General features: G+C 41.3%; 1 protein-coding gene across 1 annotated transcript in view; it reads left to right on the top strand.

Moving 5' to 3' along the window:
* dennd1b (DENN/MADD domain containing 1B) overlaps positions 1–15,238 on the top strand; it is a 136,803-nt gene extending 121,565 nt beyond the window's left edge. Inside the window, exons 17-22 of the mRNA XM_037697971.1 lie at positions 904–939; positions 1,367–1,423; positions 4,422–4,511; positions 12,478–12,560; positions 12,825–13,047; positions 13,816–15,238. Coding sequence (XP_037553899.1) covers positions 904–939; positions 1,367–1,423; positions 4,422–4,511; positions 12,478–12,560; positions 12,825–13,047; positions 13,816–14,652 — 1,326 coding nt within the window. The 3' untranslated portion in view covers positions 14,653–15,238. The remainder of the gene's footprint in view (positions 1–903; positions 940–1,366; positions 1,424–4,421; positions 4,512–12,477; positions 12,561–12,824; positions 13,048–13,815) is intronic.
* The last annotated feature ends 5,119 nt before the right edge of the window (positions 15,239–20,357 follow it).

Genomic DNA, 20,357 nt, shown 5'->3' with positions numbered 1-20,357 from the left:
GAAACGAGTAAAGAGGATGGATGGATGGATGGATGGATGGATGGATGGATGGATGGATGGATGGATGGATGGATGGATGGATGGATGGATGGATGGATGGATGGATGGAATCCAGTCTTTTCTTTTGTCTTAAAATGAAAAAAAAAAAACAATAAATGTTAACAATCATTAGATGTTTTTAGTTTCATAATTTCACGCCTACTGGCCAGAAAAGCCCCCTCCAACAAACTTAAAGTGGCCCATGGGCCACCAGTTGATAATGACCATTGTAGCAGGTTTTGTGGCTCCGAACACGTTTAATTTAGTGAACACGAGCAGAAATGGCCCTTTCGCTCGTAACGGTTGTAGAGCCCTGTTCTAGACATTGATTTTGAATTTCATAAGAGGGATTTTAATTCCAAAGTGGATTCCATCATTTATTGAGTTTTTTCTTTGCAATTTGATGAGAGATAAATGACAAAGCAATAAGGGGATTTTGATGTTTTATAACCATAAAACGTTCCATTAACATTCAAGTATTCAGACCCTTCATTTTGTCCTTGGTTGGAGCATTTGTGACACTTTGGTGCCGATGGCAGTCGTAAGAATAAGGGCACAATTAAAAGGTAGAAACTGAATGATGTTGAGATCGTGGCAGGAAAACAACATACATAGATCATCAACTGTGAAATGTTAGATTCTCCTTTTTGTGTTTGTTGGACTGCAATCTGTCATTTATCAAATTATACAAAGACTAGGTTTCTAAACCTTTGAAGGATGTGAAGAGTTTTTTTCAAGCAAAAAACGCCAGTCAGTAATATTATTTCAGTCCGTAGCTCGGTCTGTGATAAAGCACGTGTTTATGTCTAGATATTTTTCCAATTATCATGAGGTGACTAACAGATTTGTGTTTTTTTATTACAGATAGGAGGAGCTCTGTTCAAGACGTCTGTGTCAAAGGTATTTAGTTCTGCTTTTGTCTGTGCAAAAATAACTCTCAATTCCCTGAAAATGTAGGCAGCAGACCACAAAGGACTTTTTTTTTTTTTTTTTTTACATCTACAGCGAGAAAACGGTATTCTTGAATATTGGTAAAATAATTTAAAAAGTGTGTCTGTGGTAATTGGTCATGGAGCTGCAGAGCCCTGTTCAGGACTGATGAGCAGTTCTGTGTTAGAGGCCGTACAATAGGTGGTCAGCGTGCCCTTTCATGTTATCGCCTCCTGTTAGTGTGCGAGGCTGTCTTATCCCGCCTTTTGTCTGCGTGTTTGCGCCACGAGGATCAAAGCATTTCTTGATGTTACATGAAACCACATCAGAATGTTAATGCAACATGTTTTGATTAGTAATCCATCTGTGTGTGTGTGTTTTATTTCCCCCCTCCTAGGCCAAGGTTCATGCCAAGAGGGGCATCCGGGACATTAAGGGCAGACTCAAAGCTAGGGTGAGCCGCATGAACCTTCACACCTTTCTGACACGTTTTGCGGAGCATGGCAACACACATGTACACAACTGTGTTCAGATAGACGCATGCCTCCCTCATGGAAACAGACAGGAAGGCTGCTTTACATGGAGCGTGTGATTCTGACGTAGGGGTCTTTTAATGACTGTTGAAGCCTGCTTAGCGCTTTGTTCGAGGCTGTACATTTTTAACTAGCGCCCCTCTGGCTATGGCCTGTCATGTCATGCGAAGCCCCAGCCCTTCTCTCTTTTATTGTCTGCATATTTCATCAGCGAGCCTGTGATTCCCTCAAAGCTAATGTAACGAGGTGTATGTTTCCATAAAGCCTGATGGATTTGATAAGGCAATAGCAGTTTGATGTGTCAGTGGGAAACAGAGGAAAGAGGGCGCAGTTCGACACCGTGTTCGCACTCACAAACACACAGGAAGAAATCTGTTGCTTGAAGTTAAACGTGTTTCCTGCTCATGCAGAAGACAAATTAATTTGTGGAGTCACTTCTTTTTTTGGGGAGGGGGGCTCAAAGTTTTGCACCAAACAACCTGTTCAGGGTTTAATTGTGATGTTGGTGAAACTTGAATGAAAAGTGTTTTAAAAGATGAAACCAAGAGTTATCTGATAGTTTATTGGCAAAAACAGTCAGTGCAACAGCTTTGAATACCCTGTTATTAATTAGGGACTGCCTAATAAGGCAGCCACCTATTATTATCCACCTGACAAGAGTTTCTTAACTTTATACCCGTTAACTTCAATGCGGCCCAAATTGCAATGTGTCCCCCAACAAATGTTATATCAAAACGTCCAGCTCGGCATTGTAGTGAGACACGTGAGGTACGTGTCACTTGTTGTATGACAAATATATGAATTATATATGCATACAATATTCACGAGTTCTTCATTTTTCTGACTGTAAATGCCGTGCATTGAATTTAACAGAAATGTGAACGAGAGACGTTATTTATCTTTGACCCATCAAATGAATGGAATCATTTATTTTCAAAATCAAAGTTTAACATCAAACATTTACATTAATTTGGCAAAATATGAAAATAATAACAGACAGTTTCACAGAAAATGAACTTCAAATCACTCGGCGGTGATTTGAGGACTTTGCTTCAGACATTTCTAAAAATATCTGTACTGTTTTATGAGAGAGAGGTGAGTTTAAGAGTAAATTGAGATTTATCTTACAGAGGAAATGTGTGAGGGAATTTAATCTGTTTGACCAGAAGTTGCACGCTCCGTCAGATCTCCAGCCTGTCCACGGTACACTTTAGTCGAAGAAGAGGCCGTTACCTGGTTGATGATAGATCAGCTCAGTAGGAATCCTTTTCAACTGATATCAGCGTCTCCGTTGAAAACAGCTAAAATCCTCGAAGAGTCGTGCGTGGTTAGTTCAAAACAGAATTATAATCCCAAAACCTCTGGATTCTTCATTGCTCTGAAACTTTCAGAACCGGCTGCACTCTCAATCTGCTCATTCTGTTGGACTATCGGACCTGTTGTCAGCTCTCAATCCAACATCTCTCAGAACTCTCAATCTAACTTGAACTGGGGAGTTGCCACATTTTATTTGGGTCGACTTCCTGTTCAATTTAGAGCTTTCTGATTCGTGGAAGGACCAGAAAGAGGAGTGGTTTTTGACGTAAGGTGTTTATCAACAGTCGAGGTCAGAGAATGAAACTTGTTTAACATACAGAAAAGATTATTGCAGAAGCAGCAGACTTTTTGGAGTCTACTCTTAGTAATCTTCTGAAAAAGTTTAAACATGACATTTCTTCTTCAGTAAACATTTTAGTTGACCGAAGACCAACCTTTCACATACTTACGACAGCTTGCTCATTTCAGACAGAAAAATCAAGAAAGGCATATTCAGGTGATTTCTGCTTTGAATGAGGAACAAAAATCATTACTTACTGTTTATGTAAAATAAAAATTAGTAGTTCTTTTCAACCTGTAAAGCATTGAGTGAACTAACACAATTTGATTATCAAAACATTTGTAAGACAGTAATGATTATAAAGAATTGTCTTTTCTGCTTGATTAATTCAAGAAAGAAAGTTCATCAGATGGTTCAGACTTATTCAGATCAATGAAAATAACAGTCTCTGTCCATCTGGTAGATTTGAGGTTATCTGGTTCACTACAGCATCGTGATGTCTATTATTTACTGGCATTTCAAGTTACCATGGCGATGTAATTTGAAAACAAAGATGCCACTGTTATTGGTCATTTTTCATAGACTGGTTGCAAATCAAATATCCAAGATGACCGCCTGAGCTCAAAAGAGAAGTACTGTAAATCAGCCATTTTTAGAGATATTAAGCTGAAATTTGTTGTGGTGGTAGCTGAGATCAGTGCCCAGTAAATAATTTAAAAAAATCAAGATAGCCACCAAAGCTCCATTTAAATGGCTTTAGCTCTGCTATTTTTACACATATAGAGTTGAAATTTGGTGTGGTTATAGCTGAGAACCTTCCCCATCACATACCAAATCCAAGATGGCCACCATGGCTTAAAAGAAAAAAATGACTTTACCTCATTGATATTTTACCATTTGAAGCTAAAATTTAGTATGGTGGCAGCTGAGAGTGAACTCCAACTCTTAATACTGTCAAATCAAGATGTTTAAATGGCTGCCACGTGACAGTCCCCTTCAAAGTTTCTCCAGGAACTTTCTAGTAACATTTGAGCTCTAACACAGTGAGAAGCTCAGCCCAAAGGGCAGTGGGGCTCCATTGAATTGACAAAATATCCTATTGACACCCTGAATGTTCTTATGATTTATTGCAGTTCGCAGCGTTCCTTTGCAGTATTGATACTGGGCACATTGATATAACTAAGGGGGTGATTTGAGGAGCCAACTAGAAATAGGAACCGTCTAAACAAACTGATGCATAGATTAGTTCAGGTGTGCGCACCTTCTCGTCGGGATTGATCAGTCGTCAGACAGAACGTCTCAGATTTATATTCATCTCTCAGGAAGAAGAAGAGAACGGGCCGTCAGTCTGCGCTGGGTCTCCTACCAGCACCAAGAGCCTGTCTCCAAGGAGACTGCAGAAGATGAGACGGGTACGATGAGCGTGCACACACACACAAACACACACACACACACACACCAGTAAAGGAGTTAACTACATTTACAGCAACTGATCGCATCATAGCTCAGTTTTCACTTGACCGTCAGTTTTCAACTCCTGCACTCTTTTCTGTCCACTTTTTATTCTCTTTGCCCCCACCCCTCTTCCCTTTCTTGTAGCTCCAGATCTTTTTTCTATTTAATTGCCATCTCACCTCCCCCCCCACCAATCCTCTCTCTCTGTTGGAAGTACAGTCGTTTGTCAGGATTCCAAATATACTCATAAGCGTTTTTGTTTTTCGACGCTCTCGTCGAACGTTCAGTGTTTTCCTCCGAACAGCACGGACAGTTGAAGCAACTCATCTGCTGGTCAGCATTTCCTCTGAAGAATTTGCTTGTGCACTATAAGTGTGTGTGTGTGTGGGGGGGGGAGAACAACCTCTTATCTTTGTTCTGTGCAGAGCCGGAGTGTGTGATGTGCAAGCACTTGCATGATCACGAAAAAAAGAAAACACACATTCATCAATAAATATATGAGCAGAGTTAAAAAAATGTTGTTTTGGTTTAATTAAAACAAGACCGTGGCTCAGTTCAAGTGGAGAACGTGCACACACTCGGTGTAAGAAGTTTAGTTTCATGCTATTATAATTACACACTTCTGTACTAAACTCATGCACACAGCCTTGGGGACTCTGGTTGGATAATCTCCCACCTCGTATCTACACCTCTGTAGTACCAGCTGGAGCTTTTCCACCTCTTATTTTTAAATGTAAGTGGACTCCAGATTCTGTTAAAAACCAGCCACACAAAGAAAAAAAAAAAACATGCCTGCATGCACACACTGACATTTTGGTCACAGCCGTGGACGGGTGTGATTAGGAGAGGTTGTGCTGTGTCTAATTAGTGTTGTGTTTCCTGTGTGTGTGATGAGGCTGGAAAGTCTTAGCACGGGGAAGGTGTGACGGCCGGGGGAGAGGAGAGGAACGGCAATTAGGGATTTTCTAAAGGCCTCCTCGGACACCCTCCCTCCCCCCTTGAGCTGGTGCACACACAGATTGACTGTTACATGCGCGCACACACACCCACCGGGTTCAGGATACACACTCACACCCCTGTTTGTGCCACTGAGGCCTGCTCATTGCCACAATAACAGGTCCCTGGAGACCACTGGAGGAGGGACAGGCGGGACCGGCGTGTCCCACAGCACAGCTTTTGTGTGTGTTTACAAGGAGTCAATCACTTTCTCCTTAATCAGACACACTGCTCATCTCATTCTCTTTGACTGCCTTCAGAACATCACTTACAGTTCTTCATGTTAGTGGAGAAATCAAGCGCAAATAAAGGAGAAAAACGTGCAAGCCCGCCCACATTTTGTGCCCAAGATGTGATGGTTTCCTGTCAACTGCAGGTAAAATTCCAGAAAAATGGGGCCTTGTTAAATTAAGACTCATCAGTGTGTATTAATATCTAAAAGGCTGAAACAATATATATGTTTTCTGTGTTTGGTACCTTTTGGAAACTTAAATTAAATGTACAATAGTCCCTCGTTTATCGCGAGGGATATGGACCCTGAAGCCCCGCGATAAGTGGGAAAACTGTAAAGTAGACATAGTAGCACAAGTAGTAAGTAGTAGGATTTTTTTTTGTATATATATATATATATATATATATATATATATATATATATATATAAAGGTGTTTTAAACTCTTCCCACACTCTTGCAATATTCTAGACAATGTTTCTAAACTCTAAACACTCTAAAAGAGCACAGAATGTGATGATGTCAGCTCTCTGCTTCCTCTCGGTTGCTTGCAAGCTGTCTGGGCCACGCCCACTTCTCCGCTCTGCACAGAAAACAGCTGATCAGCTGCAACAGGAAGCTTTTCCTGCAGTATGGGCTGTACATAGGTGCTAAATAATTATTGCAGGTGCTAAATAATTTAAAATAATTTATTTTAAATAAAAATGCCATGCCGATAAACAAGGAACTAATATATACTGTTTCTTTTTACACTTTATATTTGTTATTTTGGGTTTAACTGGGACCCTGTGTACATAATTTTGTTCCACCTCATGTACCACATGTGATGCGAATGACAATAAACTTGACTTGAACTTGAACTAAGATTGATCCAGCCAAAGGGAGTCTGCATGTGAGAAAGAGCTGTTTGTAGGTAATTTCTCTCAACCATTATTTAACCATGTTAATCCCGCGAGATTAATTTCTAAAAGCGAAGGAACATCTGGTCAAACCAGTTGTGGGCAGAAGAACAGTATCAACACTGTATAGGAAGCAAACTCAGAAGGGAAAAATAAAAATACCAGGTGAGAAACACAAAGGGAGGAGGAGCTACGGCTGTTTTCACCAACTGTAATGTAAGAACGACAAACAGGCAGGTAAAAACTAATAAACTGTGGGAAGTAGAGATGAAAGTCCTGCAAAGAAACTTTATCAAATTAAAAACTTACACAAACATTCTGTTGCTATAAGATGTAAAAGAAATACAGTAGTCCCTCGCTACTTCGCGGTTCGTTTATCGTAGATTCACTATCGCAGTTTTTCAAAATAAGAGTGGTCATGACATACAATTAGCTGATTGATGGATGAGCCGCACGATCGCAAGGGATCCGCACACTGAAGCCCCGCGGTAATCGAAAAACCGCGAAGTAGGAATAGTAGTACAAGTAGTAAGTAGTAATTTATCTTTGAATATATCCTGATGCATGCTCAATGCATTTGAATATATATATATATATATATATATATATATATATATATATATATATATGAATGTGTTTTAAACCCTTCCCACACTCTTGCAATATTCTAAACAATGTTTCTAAACTGAATGCTCTAAAAGAGCACAGAATGTCATGATGTCGGCTCTCTGCCTCGCTGCTCTCAGCCACCTGCAAGCATTCTTGGCCACGCCCACTTCTCCACTCTGCACGGATATCAGCTGATCAGCTGCAGGAGGAAGCTTATCCTGCAGTGTGGGCTGCACAAAGGTGCAGGAGGTGCTAAATAATTTAAAATAATTTATTTTAAATAAAAATTCCATTGCAAACGTGCGGCTCACCCATCGATCAGCCAGTTGTGTGTCATGTCCAATCTTATTTTGAAAAACCACGATAGAGCGAGTCCACGAAAAAAGAACCGCGAAGTAGCGAGGCACTACTGAATAAGTTTCTAACACTAAGATAAATGCTAAACAAACGCCAAAGGGTACGCTAAAAGATCTAAGATATACGCTAATAATGTAAAACAATACGCCATTATAATAGTCCATTATTTTAAAAAAATGAGCTCTAACAGTTGGGGTTTAATCTATGTGCCCTCTGTAGATGCTGTGTTAAATGACAGTTCTTGATTGTCAAAACTAAACTAAAATTAGACTAAAATAAAAGGTTTTCACCCAATTCTTCTGGGACCTCCGGGAAGATGGCTCCTGTGTACATGGCTTGCCGTCCACCTCTGCTGGCGGGCACGTTTGTAACAGTTGCTGTTTTAAATGTGCTTTATAAATAAATTTGACTTGAAATTTCAGTAATTCAAAAGAATACTTGTTCTTTAAGCAGTGAACAGTTTATTCACCAGCTAGTTTTGACATTTATTCATTAAAAGCTCTGGAAACATTTAGAGACGTCCTGACCATACAGTACGCAGGGAAGCAAATTCCTGTTTCATTTCCATCATATCTTTTTTATTTTATTTTTTTAAGCAAACACTCGTGTCTGTCCTTGAAATGAACTGAATGAAGCTCCTTTAATTAATCACAGGGAAGTCAGTCTGAGTTATGGAAATAATTTTCGGTTTGATCAGCCAGCTCGTGCACCGACGTCACGTCTATGTGAGCTGCGTCCGCTGATGTGGGTGATTTGTTGTGTTTGAAAGTGTTGATTAAGAAAGTGGCAGGAATCCGTTCGTTTCACAAAAACAATATGGAAGTGGATCGCTGAGTTCTTCTTGTATGATACAACAAAGTTGTGTGAGATTTTTCTGCACCGGATTATGTTTAAGATTGAGACTTTTCTGTGTTTGGGTGTGTATTTCATCTGTGCTGCAAATGTAAAGTAAGCGTGCAGCTCGGCCTTTTATTACAAAGAAATATTGAGCGTGCGGACTCGGTGTGCACAAACAGGCATGCATTTTGCAGTTTGCCTCAGGTTGGAAGCAACAGACTGACAGCTGTTGGCAGCACAGAGGTTTGGACAGTGTTATGGACAATGACAGCCAGCAGGCTCGCAGCCGGACTCAGCCCCAGGCTCCGGACTCTTCACCTGGCGAGGCAGGAGGGGACGCCAGCCTGGAGAGCAGCTCGGGGTTGAGGGGAACCAGGGGGCGGACACAGATGTAAAACAGGCACAAGTGTTTAAAGATGGCTGGATGTTCGAGTTTTTGTGTCTCTTCCTTCAAATAAGTCACTTATTCATGATCACTAGTGTCACATATTCTTTTAACTTTATTAAAAAGGGATACATGTATGTCGTGAAGATGATTTGCTCTTACTTCAACACGTAAAGAGTTAATTGCATTCAGTATTTGAGCTAAAAAGCTTTTAACTTTGATAGTATTCAAAGATTCTGTGTGGAATGACTCACCATAAATTAACAGATTAGAGATTATAAGGCGTATTTGATTATCTGTGCTGATGTTGGTTGTTGCATTATTTTTGGATAAACGCTAAAGAGACAGAATGTTTTACAGGCGGCCTCAAACCCAGCGGTTCTGTCTGTAGCTGACGTGTGTTTTCATGGTTATTTGTATGGATTTGTTGTCTCCACTTATTCAGTTTCTCCTCTCCTCAGGGACACACAGACTTCCTTTCTGAAACCAAAGTGCCACCTGCTGGCAGGTTTGCAGTACTGCACTTCCTCTGACAAACCACCTGGTCATTTCTCTGACAGAGCGGCCATAAAGGACTCTCCATCCTTTACATTTACATAATTTTTGAAGCAAACTTTTCAGGAACAGCCAGCTGGGCAGAGGAACTGTGAACCTCACCCAAAACGTTTTTTTTCTTCTTCTTCTTCCTCTTTAAACAGGCAAACATAAACTTGGCTGTTTATATGTAAATGCTTAGCTTCTCCCCAAGGTTTGTTTGCATTTAACTAGCATCTCTTTGCACACGCTGCCAAGCTGTGAGATCAGTGCCCGCTCAGAAATACCATATAAAATGTAGGAGCAGCTCTTAAAGTCCACCAGCGTTTGGCCCTGGTGCAGAGGCGTGACGTCGTTCCGCTTAACTGGTCATGCAGGGAAGGAAGGCGAGCGCAGGGAAAGTTTGTTTCAACCAATGCAGCTCCTGCGGTGGATGATGATGGTTTTCCCCTCATAGCTACACAAATAAAATCAAATCAGGTGTATAAATCTGAAGATAAAGACGCCTGGGGTGTAAAAGCTTTAAGCAGCAACACAATATAATTAACATAATCATAAAGTTCACCTCCACTTTATAAAAAAAAAAGTCAAGTCAAGTCTTTTCCATGTACATATTCAAAAATACCGTCTGGAGTTACTGAAATAACTGTAGCATCTTTTTTTCTGACTCAACCTGGCTCCGGCGCTGTCTGCACGGCCTCGCTCGTGGCGGGGAGGAAGGAGCGGCGGAGCCAGACAGAAACGGTGACATCTGTCAGTGGCAGCAGAGTGACAGAGGGAGAAACCGAGAGGCATGGAGCGAGAACCGCTTTTTCATTTTCACCTTTCAGCTTCCCATTAGCCGACAGCGAGGAACTAATGAAGGAGCAGTATGATAATCTGTTGTTCTCCCATTTCGTGCCCTCCACTGTCCTGTCAGGCCTGGGGAGACGTGGGATGGTGACAGAGCTGTCACGGCGTCGGCAGGGGAGAATCTCTCGTTGTAGACGTCTCTATGTTTTTGTTGTTGTTGACTTATTGTAGATCTACTTCTGTTGTTCACCTTTACTTCTCCAGAGAGCCGTTATAGTGTTGATAAAGTAGCTTTAATGTGTGCTTTATCAACTGTGTTGGCCCTTTAAAAAAAAAAAAAAAACAATAACCGCTGGGCTAAATTAGGTGCTTTCATTGTAAAATGCTTTGTCGTAATCAAATTCATCCTAAATGTTGCTCTGCGGGGTCACGGTGCGGAGACAGAATGACAAATTGATAAAGCTGTGAAGTGAGGTGCCTTCCATTTACTGCTCCCTGTGGAACTTCCTCTCAGACGGCACCAGAGCTGTAACCGAGATCAGAGAGCCGGGCTTCTTGACCTGCGTCCGGTTGTGTTTGGGTTCACCTTGATTTAATAAACACCTAGACTGGACGAGGGGCCCCAGGCCTGGCCTCGTTGACTGACTGGCTGCAGCGTCTGCGTGGAAGAGTTCCTGTCCAGAGCAGACCTTCTCCGAGTGTCTCACAGGTGCATCTCCGCTCTGCCGCCCTGCTCCGGCCCCAGATTTACTGCCTTGACACAGGAATCCATTAAAGGCTGTTTAGGGATCCCAGGCCCAAGCCCCTCTGAAATCTCTTTCATTATAGCTGCAAGCTACCATGGAGGGGGAGCGGATCGACCAATCAGCAGCTGCGCCACATGTGTTCACGTTTAGCCCGATGGCTGAGAGGCTTAAGTGGCTACTGCACACATCTCCTTCACTGACTTTTATGGAAAAAGTGGCACTTTAACTCTTTGTATGTTTTGTAATAACATGTGTGTGTGTATGTGCATGTCTTCCGTGGTCAAACAGGCCCTAAATGAGGGCAGCCCAGCCACACGTTACTTTCCGCCTGTCTGGCTGGCACTGTGTCGACTAATCAAGACCAGCTTGGTTCATGGTTTCAGTCGTCACCCCCTGCAACTCGTGCTCACACACACACACCTTTAAGAGTGCTTCCTTCCTTCACTATATTTCTTCCACTTTTTGTTCACTCTCTTCCTCACGTCAAAAACCGGAACACGGTCTACACAACTTTCCCCGTTCCCTTGACTTGAGCCTTGTATACTTCGCTCACTTTTAGAGTGTGCTTTTCTCCGTGATGAGTTTTGCTTTTGCGTCTCGGAGCTCGCAGAGGTGCAGCATAAAAAATTAAAAGAGCTGGAGCTGAACAAGCAAAAATTAAACGAGTAAATAAATAAATAAAATTGGAGAAAACTTTGCAGTGTCCGCTCCTAGTTAAGCACTTTCTTAATCATAAGAAGTGAACCTTGGGAGCGCGTTTTTTTATATAAAGGAAACATAAAGTGGACGACAGTGAGAGGGAAACAAAAGGTGAGCAGGGGGACACAAACAAAGTGTAAATTAGAAAATGAGAGATAGTGTTAACATCAGTGAACATGAACACACAGTGCGAGGAACATGTGCGTCGTAGTGGAAGGCATGTTAATAAGTGGCCTGGGGCAGATTTGGGCTCCCATGGGGGGGAGTCCTGCCCTGCTCTGTAAAGCTTCTGTCTCTTCCTTAACCCGCCCATTAAACACGGTACACAGGTGGCTTATTAAAACCCGCTGTGTCAGACGGCCACGCTGCACACTGATCATTCAGCTCTCTGCAGTGACAAATACAATCACATGCGCCGGTGCCATCATGCAAATGATCAATGTAGTCACCCGCATCGTATCGCTACGGTACCTTTTGCTGAGTTTGGCAAATTACTGCAGGGGATCTTAAAGATTTTTTTTATCCCTAAAGACCCGAATTTGACCAATTTTGTCTCAGCCCTCAAGGTCTCAAGTCATTAAAACAAGCCATAGTTATCTCACCTGTCACAGACCTTCATTATATATATATATATATATATATATATTATTTATTTCTGGTGAATCATTGCTATATGAAAAGCTGCTTCTCTGCAGAACCCCGACTCTCCCTGGACTCTGTGGTTGTCAGGAGTTTTATATTGTTGCAATGAAGCTAAAGTCCCTCAGGTGCACTTTTTGTTGTTATCGTGTTGTTCTGCGTGTGACTGCATCCTCTCCGTTTGGTCGTCTCATTAACAGCAGAACTTCAACAAGTCTCCCATGAGTGTGGGCCCTCGAGATCTTGGTTACGGACTCGACGATGACGAGGACACTGTGAGCAAGTGAGTATCTGAGGGCGTTTTTATTCACCTTTTAATTTAAGCAAATGTGTCAAGATGGGAGAACTTTGGTTTATTGATGGAAAAGTTGATTTAAGGTAGGGAAGTGTTTGGCTGGACGAAATCTGTTTGCTTGAGATGATACTGCCCCCAAGTGGACACATTTAGTACATGCACAAAATCTTTATGTGCCAGTGCAAACATCTAATGTTTGCAGGCATACAAAGAGATATTGAAAGCCTGCTAATTCCTTCTTGTTAAAAACAGGATCTCCTCTGAGGACAGCGGGGACGTTCGCTCGTACACTGAGGACAGCGACGACTCCGACACTTTGGGGCTGGAAATGGACTCGTCGACCTCAGTCCAGATGAACCTGCTGGAGGAAATCCTGGATTCTCTGACCACCACGTCCATGGAGGAAGGAAGGCTCAGCACCGCTAAGAGCCTGGACTTCTTCAGGTCCATGGATGATTTGGACTACAAAGCTCCGGTATGCAAGAATTAAATAAATAAATATGGTTCAGTGCAAAACTCAGTTTGCTGCTTCCAGTGACCCAGACTTCTGTTAAAAAATGATCAGTCAACTTTTCATCAGGCTCTAAAGATTTTTCTAATATTTTCCTTTTCGGCCTTTCACTCATTTTCTGTCCAGATTTTGTACCGAAGCATTTTTTACAGGAATATTTTTCATCTGCTAAGCCTCCTAACTATGGCTTATTAATCAGACGTGCAAAAACTTATAAACAAATTTTAAAAGATTTAATTTCAAACTGGAACTTCAGGCACTTTTAGCAGCTTGCCACAATTTGATTGAACTTCTTAAGTCAAATCTACAAGAAAATACTTAGAAAACCCACAGTTTGACACAGAAAATAGTATTTCAGCAACAGAAAGGTGATCCCCAAAGTGCTAACAGCTGAAAACATGCCATACAGCTGATGATCAGCTGAAGGATGACGTATTTCTCAGGAATTTTCAAGAATATCTTCATTTTCTTTTAGTCTTGACTTTGATTTTAGGCCCGACTCTTCTGTCTTGATTTGGTACATATTCTGGGCCTTTATATGAGTGAAAGAGCAGCCTGGGTTTAAAGAAGATCTTAGGAAAATAAAATCCAGAAAGCCTGAAGAACGGTTGTTGATGACTTTCAGGCAGATGTGGCACCTTGGAAGCGAAATATAACGACACAGCTCCAGATTTCATTCTGTTGTTGAAGTGTTTAAATAAAAATGGGTTTGTGTCCTTTTCCCACCTTTAGAAGACAAAGACCCCCTCATGTGGTGAGTCCACTCCTGCGGTGGAGAGCAGCTGTGGTCCAGGAGGGGATCACGGTGGGTGGAACATGGGTCAGGATGACAGCGCCGTCCATGGAAAACACCTCCCCCCCTCCCCACGAAGACAACCCTCCAAGAGCAGCTTGAAAATGTCTAAAAGACCTCCAGCTTCTCCTGCGCCGCCACCCAGCACAGCTGCACCCCCTGCCCAGAGCAGTGACGTCTCCAGGTCAAACCTGGACCTTCATCCTCCAGAACAACATCCAGGAGGTAACCACGTCTCCAACTCCCCCTCACTGTCCCGTAGAGTCACACACACCTCCCCATCTCCCACACAGCCACACACCTTCAGCTCCCCAGCTGCTGTATCCCACCCAGACTCTTCCTCAGCGTTGAGGGGTCACCTGCGGACCATCTCGGATCCTCAGAGTAACTCAGAACTCTCTGAAGTCCAGAACCAGACCAGCATCCAGAGGAGGAGGGTGATGTCCAAAGACAAGGTGAGGAGCTACCACGAGAGGACCTACCAGAGGCAGGGCTGCAGGGGTCAACCAGAGGGGCCGGGGAGCGTGACGAACATGGCATCCATGCAGGTCCCGTGGCAGAAAGAGGTGTCCAAGGAGGAGCTCCTGGGGCTTGGCCTCTGTTTGGGTCAGGGGGAAGACTCTGTGTCCGCCACGGGGCAGGGTCTGGACCTCCTTGAGGAGATTGACTCAATTTTTTGCTTCACTTCGGGCCTCGACAGCTCCCCGTCGCTCCCACAGGTCCACTGCACCAGTAACAGTCACCACCAGGTCCAGGGAAAAGCCGCGGACAAGTAACGAGAAAGATTTCTGTCCAGCGGTTCCGGTTCTGGCAGCTGTCTCGGTGATCCGCTCCGATTGTCTGAGGACTCCGCTCTTAGGGAAAAGTCTGACTTAAACTGATAAAAAGCCTAAATAAACAAAAAGCCACAGAACGAAAAGCAGGAAGATGCACCGCAGGATTCTTCTTCAGCCGTGTTTGTTACAGGAATTAAAAAGGTAATTTGTTTCTTTAAAACCAGTTCTGTCACTAAAAGGTTAAAACTTATACCGCTGTAAAACTGTGATAAATTAGATCTATGAGAAAGTAAAAAAAAAAAAAATCTCCTTACAGTGGAAACTCTGCTGAAGTGTCAAACTGAGGTCATATTTTTTACAAAGCTACAATTCTATAAATAAAATTACAAGACAAACCTTTTAAGATAAGATAAGATAAGATAGAGCTTTATTGATCCTGCAGAAAATTGTTGGATTGTTTGGAGTAGATGGAGACTTTTCTCTGAACTTTCATTTCACTCAAGTTCTAATTTGTACATTTATAATCTGAGCGCTTCAGTTTAAAGTAACTCAGAGCCAGTTTATTGTAAAACAAAAAAAAAAGAAAAGTGACCAAATCAACAATCAGTGATTTGAACATTTTAAATCATCGGTTTTCACTTCTCTGTTATGACCACCTGGTACTAAACAGAACCAGCAGGCAGGATTTTACAGAAACTCCACGCCGGCCTTTAAACTCATGATGTTTGATTTTAATCATAAAGCCTTAAACGGACTGATTCGATTGAATGTCTTCATCTGAACGTACGACGACGGATACTTTCAGGATCTGGTCATGAAATGCAGCAGAGAAAATTCTGTAACACTTTACAATAAGGTACACAATTTGATTAACCACTAGGGAACAACTCAGGAACGAATCAGGAGCTAATGGGTAGTTAACCAGTATTTACTGGGGAATACACAGCCACGCCTTATTAGTGGACTACTGGTTAGTTATCTTGAAAATGAAGAGGAACTAATCAAGAACTAATGGGTAGTTACCAAGAAAACAAAAGAGGAACGAATCAGGAGCTAATGGGTAGTTAACCAGTATTTACTGGGGAATACACAGCCACGCCCTATTAGTGGACTACTGGTTTGTTACCACAGAAACAGAGGAGAAATTCCCCGTGTGGGTTCTGAATAAACCCTGCACCAGTGAGGTCACAGCTCATAATTGTCAAAAACCTGTTTCCTAGTGATTACTGGTTTTATTGGATTCTTACCACTGATTATCAGTTTCATAATCTTGTACTGGTGTCATCTTAACTATGTCTGACCATCACTTACTGAGTAACAAATCACTGCCTGGCTATTACTTTGTTCACTGATGTAGTGAAGCATCATCCCAAGTACTCACTGAGGAACCAATTATTGCATAATCACTACCTGACCATTACCTACTGTTAGCTCCTGATTCCTTCCACTTTGATTTCCATGGTAACTACCCAAAAGTTCTTGATTAGTTCCTGTTCATTTATAAGATAGCTAACCAGTAGTCCCCTAATAAGGCTTGGCTGTGGTTTCCCCAGTAAGTACTGGTCAACTACCCATTATCTCCTGATTCGTTCCTGAGGTGTTCCCTAGTAGTTGATCAAATTTTGTACCTTATTTTAAAGTGTTACTGAAAATTCTTGATCGTATTCATTTTACATTACAAGACGTGCACGAAGGTCTTTATTCTCATTTTTTTAATGTTTCTCAGGAGTTGTTTGTCACTTTGGTCAGAAGTAAATGTCGTTAACAGTTAAAACAAACGACCAGTAAAAGTCACACTTTGTCTTTTTCGGATGGTTCTCTGCTTTATGCTGCTTCCAGCCTGTCCGACTCTTGATTCGACCTTTCAAATTAAGAGTGGTGGTTTGACGGTAAGAAGGTGATCTTCGAAGGATAGTGATCAACAGATCCCATAAAAGGACCAAAGCAAGCTCCGCTCTGGAGAAGGAAGCATAAAAATGGGTCAGGATGAACAGAAAAGGTGTTTTTATTGACGCTTCATGGTAAATATTACAAGATCCTCGTTAGCTTTGCTCTTTTTGTGGGATCTGTTGTCTTTTTGTCTCCTTGTCCGTCTCTTTAGGACGTCCCTCAGTCTGACTAAGAAGAGTCATGCACTGTAACGTAATGCAACGCTTGTTGATTGTACTGTAACGAAGCAATATTCTGCAGCTCTCAGATGTGTTGGATGTAAAGTGTGCAGAGTTTAAAGTATTTTTATAAGAGACTCTCCTGTGGAGTGAAGTCCAGAAGCCGTGGCTTCACGTCGTTCTTTGCGTCACCACAAACCCAGAGAGAAGAGTGGGGGGGGGGGGGGGGGGGGGACATTTTACACTCTTGGATCGGTACGTTTATGGTTTGTTGTTCTTCTGATTTACGCCAGACGCCAGTCTGCGTGGCACTTTAACAGCAGCTATTCCTCCGCTTTCTGAGTGCTGCTTTGAATTAACGATCCGCTCATAAAATGCTTGGCGTTCCTCTAAAAGCTCAAGAATCGGTCCTGGAAATTCCCAAACAGAAAGCGGGGGAAAAAAAAAAACTTTAATCTGGCCTCCTTCACTGTAAACACTTTAATATACTTGTGTACTATGCAAATATTTAAATAATCCTTTGGAGTTGGGTTAGTTTTAACAGTAAATATAATTAATATAAGTTATGGTTCCTCTCAGAAATAAAATCTGATTATTTTGTTATGGAGGTAATCACCGCGTGTCCCACATGAACATGAAACCTTCTGATTGATCCGAGGGGTGGGGTGTGTGGCGTGCCTTAAACTGTTGGAGTAGAACCAGAACAAGGTACAGAAATATATTTGTAGACCTCACAGAGCGCTGAACATGTTTAGATCATGAACGTGTGGACGCAAGTAAACACGGGTACTTGGAATGTGCAGTGTTTTTATTTCTCACTTTTTTTTTTTATTGCTTGAATTCAAGAAAAAAATCTGTATTTTTTTCAATCTTTTATTATTTCTTTTGTGAATTAGATACTTGATTGTACTCATAGGTTAATTACTTGTGTATTTTTTTGGCTTTTTTATTTTGTTGTTCTTTGTTTTAATAAATATTTAAACCGCTTCCTTTAAGTCACGGGTGTCCAAAGTGCGGCCCGCGGACCATTTACGGCCCTTGTGGTGATTTTGTGTGGCCCACGGCTGCAGTTTAAGAATTTAATCATTTTGGACAGCAACTTAAGAGGTTGATTCAGACTTTTTGCGAATTAGTTGGTAATCCTTTTTTATATGTTTTAAGTTTAACATCAAAACAATCTTCTCAAAATGAGCAATATTAAGCAAAATACAAACCTTTGACTATAATTTTTTATTTTCACTTCATGGTACAAAGTACCAAAAACCTTTACTGATTTCTACCAGAAAGGAGACTTTTAGATAATGATTCATAAAACTTGTCTAAATATTGCTGTTAATAAAATAATCAAGAGGGAAACTGGACATTTTAAAATGAATATAACATGGTATCATCTACATACAGTATGAGTTGATCAGCTTTATCAAACCTTTGAATCTGTTGTAGCGACTGACAGCTGGATGATTTTTTAGAACTTCGTTCAGCCATTTGGGCCGTCCACCGTCCAAAAGGCTGATCGACCCCCTTTTAAAAGGACATTTACTCAATTACGCTTTTATTACTGTGAACAAACTAAATTAACTTTCCAAACACAAGAAAACAACGAACAAAGACCCAAAACATCAAATAAATTAAATCCTTTTTAATAAGAAAAAATATAAGCTTAGTATTTATGAGGCTTTTAATGTTTTGGATCTACAGAAGTCCCTTATTTATCACGGGGGGTCCGTACCCTGAAAAACCACGAAGTATGAATAGTAGAACAAGTCGTAAGTAGTAGTTTATTTTAGTATTTATATATATATATATATATTAAGGTGTTTTAAACCCTTCTCAGACACTTGCAATATTCTAAACAATGTTTCTAAACCTCTAAAAGAACAGAATGTCATGATTTCAGCTCCCTGCCAGTGCTCTTGGCCACGCCCACTTCTCCGCTGTGGAGCGGAGATATGACACGCTGCACGAAGAAGCTTCTGCTGCAGCTTGGGCTGCACACAGGTGCTAAATAATTTAAAACAATTTATTTTACATAAAAATTCCATTCCGATCGTGCGGCTCATCCATCAATCAGCCAATTGTGTGTCATGCCCAAATCTTATTTTGAAAAACCGCGATAGAGCGAGTCCGTGAAAAACGAACCGCGAAGTAGCGAGAGTCTACTGTACAACAATTTAAAACTTTCTCCACCAAAATTACTGGTAGTAAACTTTTTGTCTTTTCTCCAAAATATTGCTCACGTTGAGTTAACTTCACTTTTTTGTGGCCCTTGAGTTCTTTCATCTATAATTTAGACTCACACGTTTGGACACCCCAGCTTTGAGTTTACTGTATTTCTCCATAAACAACCCTCAGAGGAGTTTCTTTAGTTAATTTCATATTGATGAGAAATTATTTTCAATCCAACAGATGTGTATTTTCTTCTGGCTTGAGTATATTTTATGGATAATATATGATCGGTGTATTGTAAAGAGATGACATCTAAGCTTTGAACGTTGGAGATTTTATTTTTGGTCAAAAGGAGAGAAGATTCAGAAAACGTCCCGTCCATTCCTGAGCAGAAGGTTTTAACAGCTGCGTGTTGGTTCTGTACGCTCTAGTTCAGTTGTTTTTACACGCGTGCTCTGTCGACACGTGTTGTTTCAGTATTTTAACATGTCCGTGAAACGGTGGAAATGAACACGATTCTGTTTCTGCTGCGCGTCGACTTCTTCAGGGTTGAACGTCACCTGCTGCGAACGTTTCTGCTGTTTTTTATGTTTTTTAATTTTTGTTCTACTATAAATCTACCCGTGGAGTACTGTGAGAAAATGTGCATAAACAGCTGCTGCTTAGGGATGTTTAAAAAAGCTTTAGTCACTCTGGTCCCGTTTTATTCAAAAATAAAATATATATATATAATTATTTTAAGGTTACTGAGAGGTTATCTGGAACTGTGCACATTAAAATAATGAAATTATCAGTAACTGTCCTCCAGTCATTATGATAAATCATGTAGCAGCTTAACAAAAATATGAACATCCCCTCAAATGTTACTAGAGTTTGGGTGTTATGAGCGGTACTCGGGTTCCTTTCTTCTTCAGGCTCGTTCAGGTCTTGTGATGATTAACGACTCCATGTTCTGAAGGTTCTGACCATGTGCACACTTGCATGTTTTCATTGCAGCCGAGGTCGACCTGATGTGTAACTTGGTACAACTGCACACGATGTATGCACTGTGAACTGATAATAAACCATTCTGTTTCATGCTCAGCCATCGCAGCACTTGTTTATTTACTTGTTTTTGTTTTTTTGTTCAGTCAGAACCCCGTATGGTTCACGACGGACTTGAGTTTCAGAGTTTAATTCTAATCATTTTGTTTGGATTAAAATGAAGGACCTATTTAGGTGTTTAACACAAAAAAGTAATCGCAATGTACAAACTATACCTGGTATGGGCTGGGTGTGTACTAATATATGTACCTAAAACTTACGTACTGCATACCCAGTATGTAGCCATTTGGTTGTACCTACAAGGAACAGGCCATCTTATTACTCTATACCTATAGGGTGTTTACTCTTGAGGTAAAACTAGAGATTGGACCAGAATTCAGAAGTTGA

This window comes from Nematolebias whitei, chromosome 3 (assembly GCF_014905685.2).
Source record: "Nematolebias whitei isolate Nwh7 chromosome 3, NemWhi1, whole genome shotgun sequence".
In the NCBI taxonomy this organism is placed as follows: domain Eukaryota; kingdom Metazoa; phylum Chordata; class Actinopteri; order Cyprinodontiformes; family Rivulidae; genus Nematolebias; species Nematolebias whitei.
Note: the sequence above shows the minus strand (reverse complement) of the source record. Positions and strands in the feature narration are given on the sequence as shown.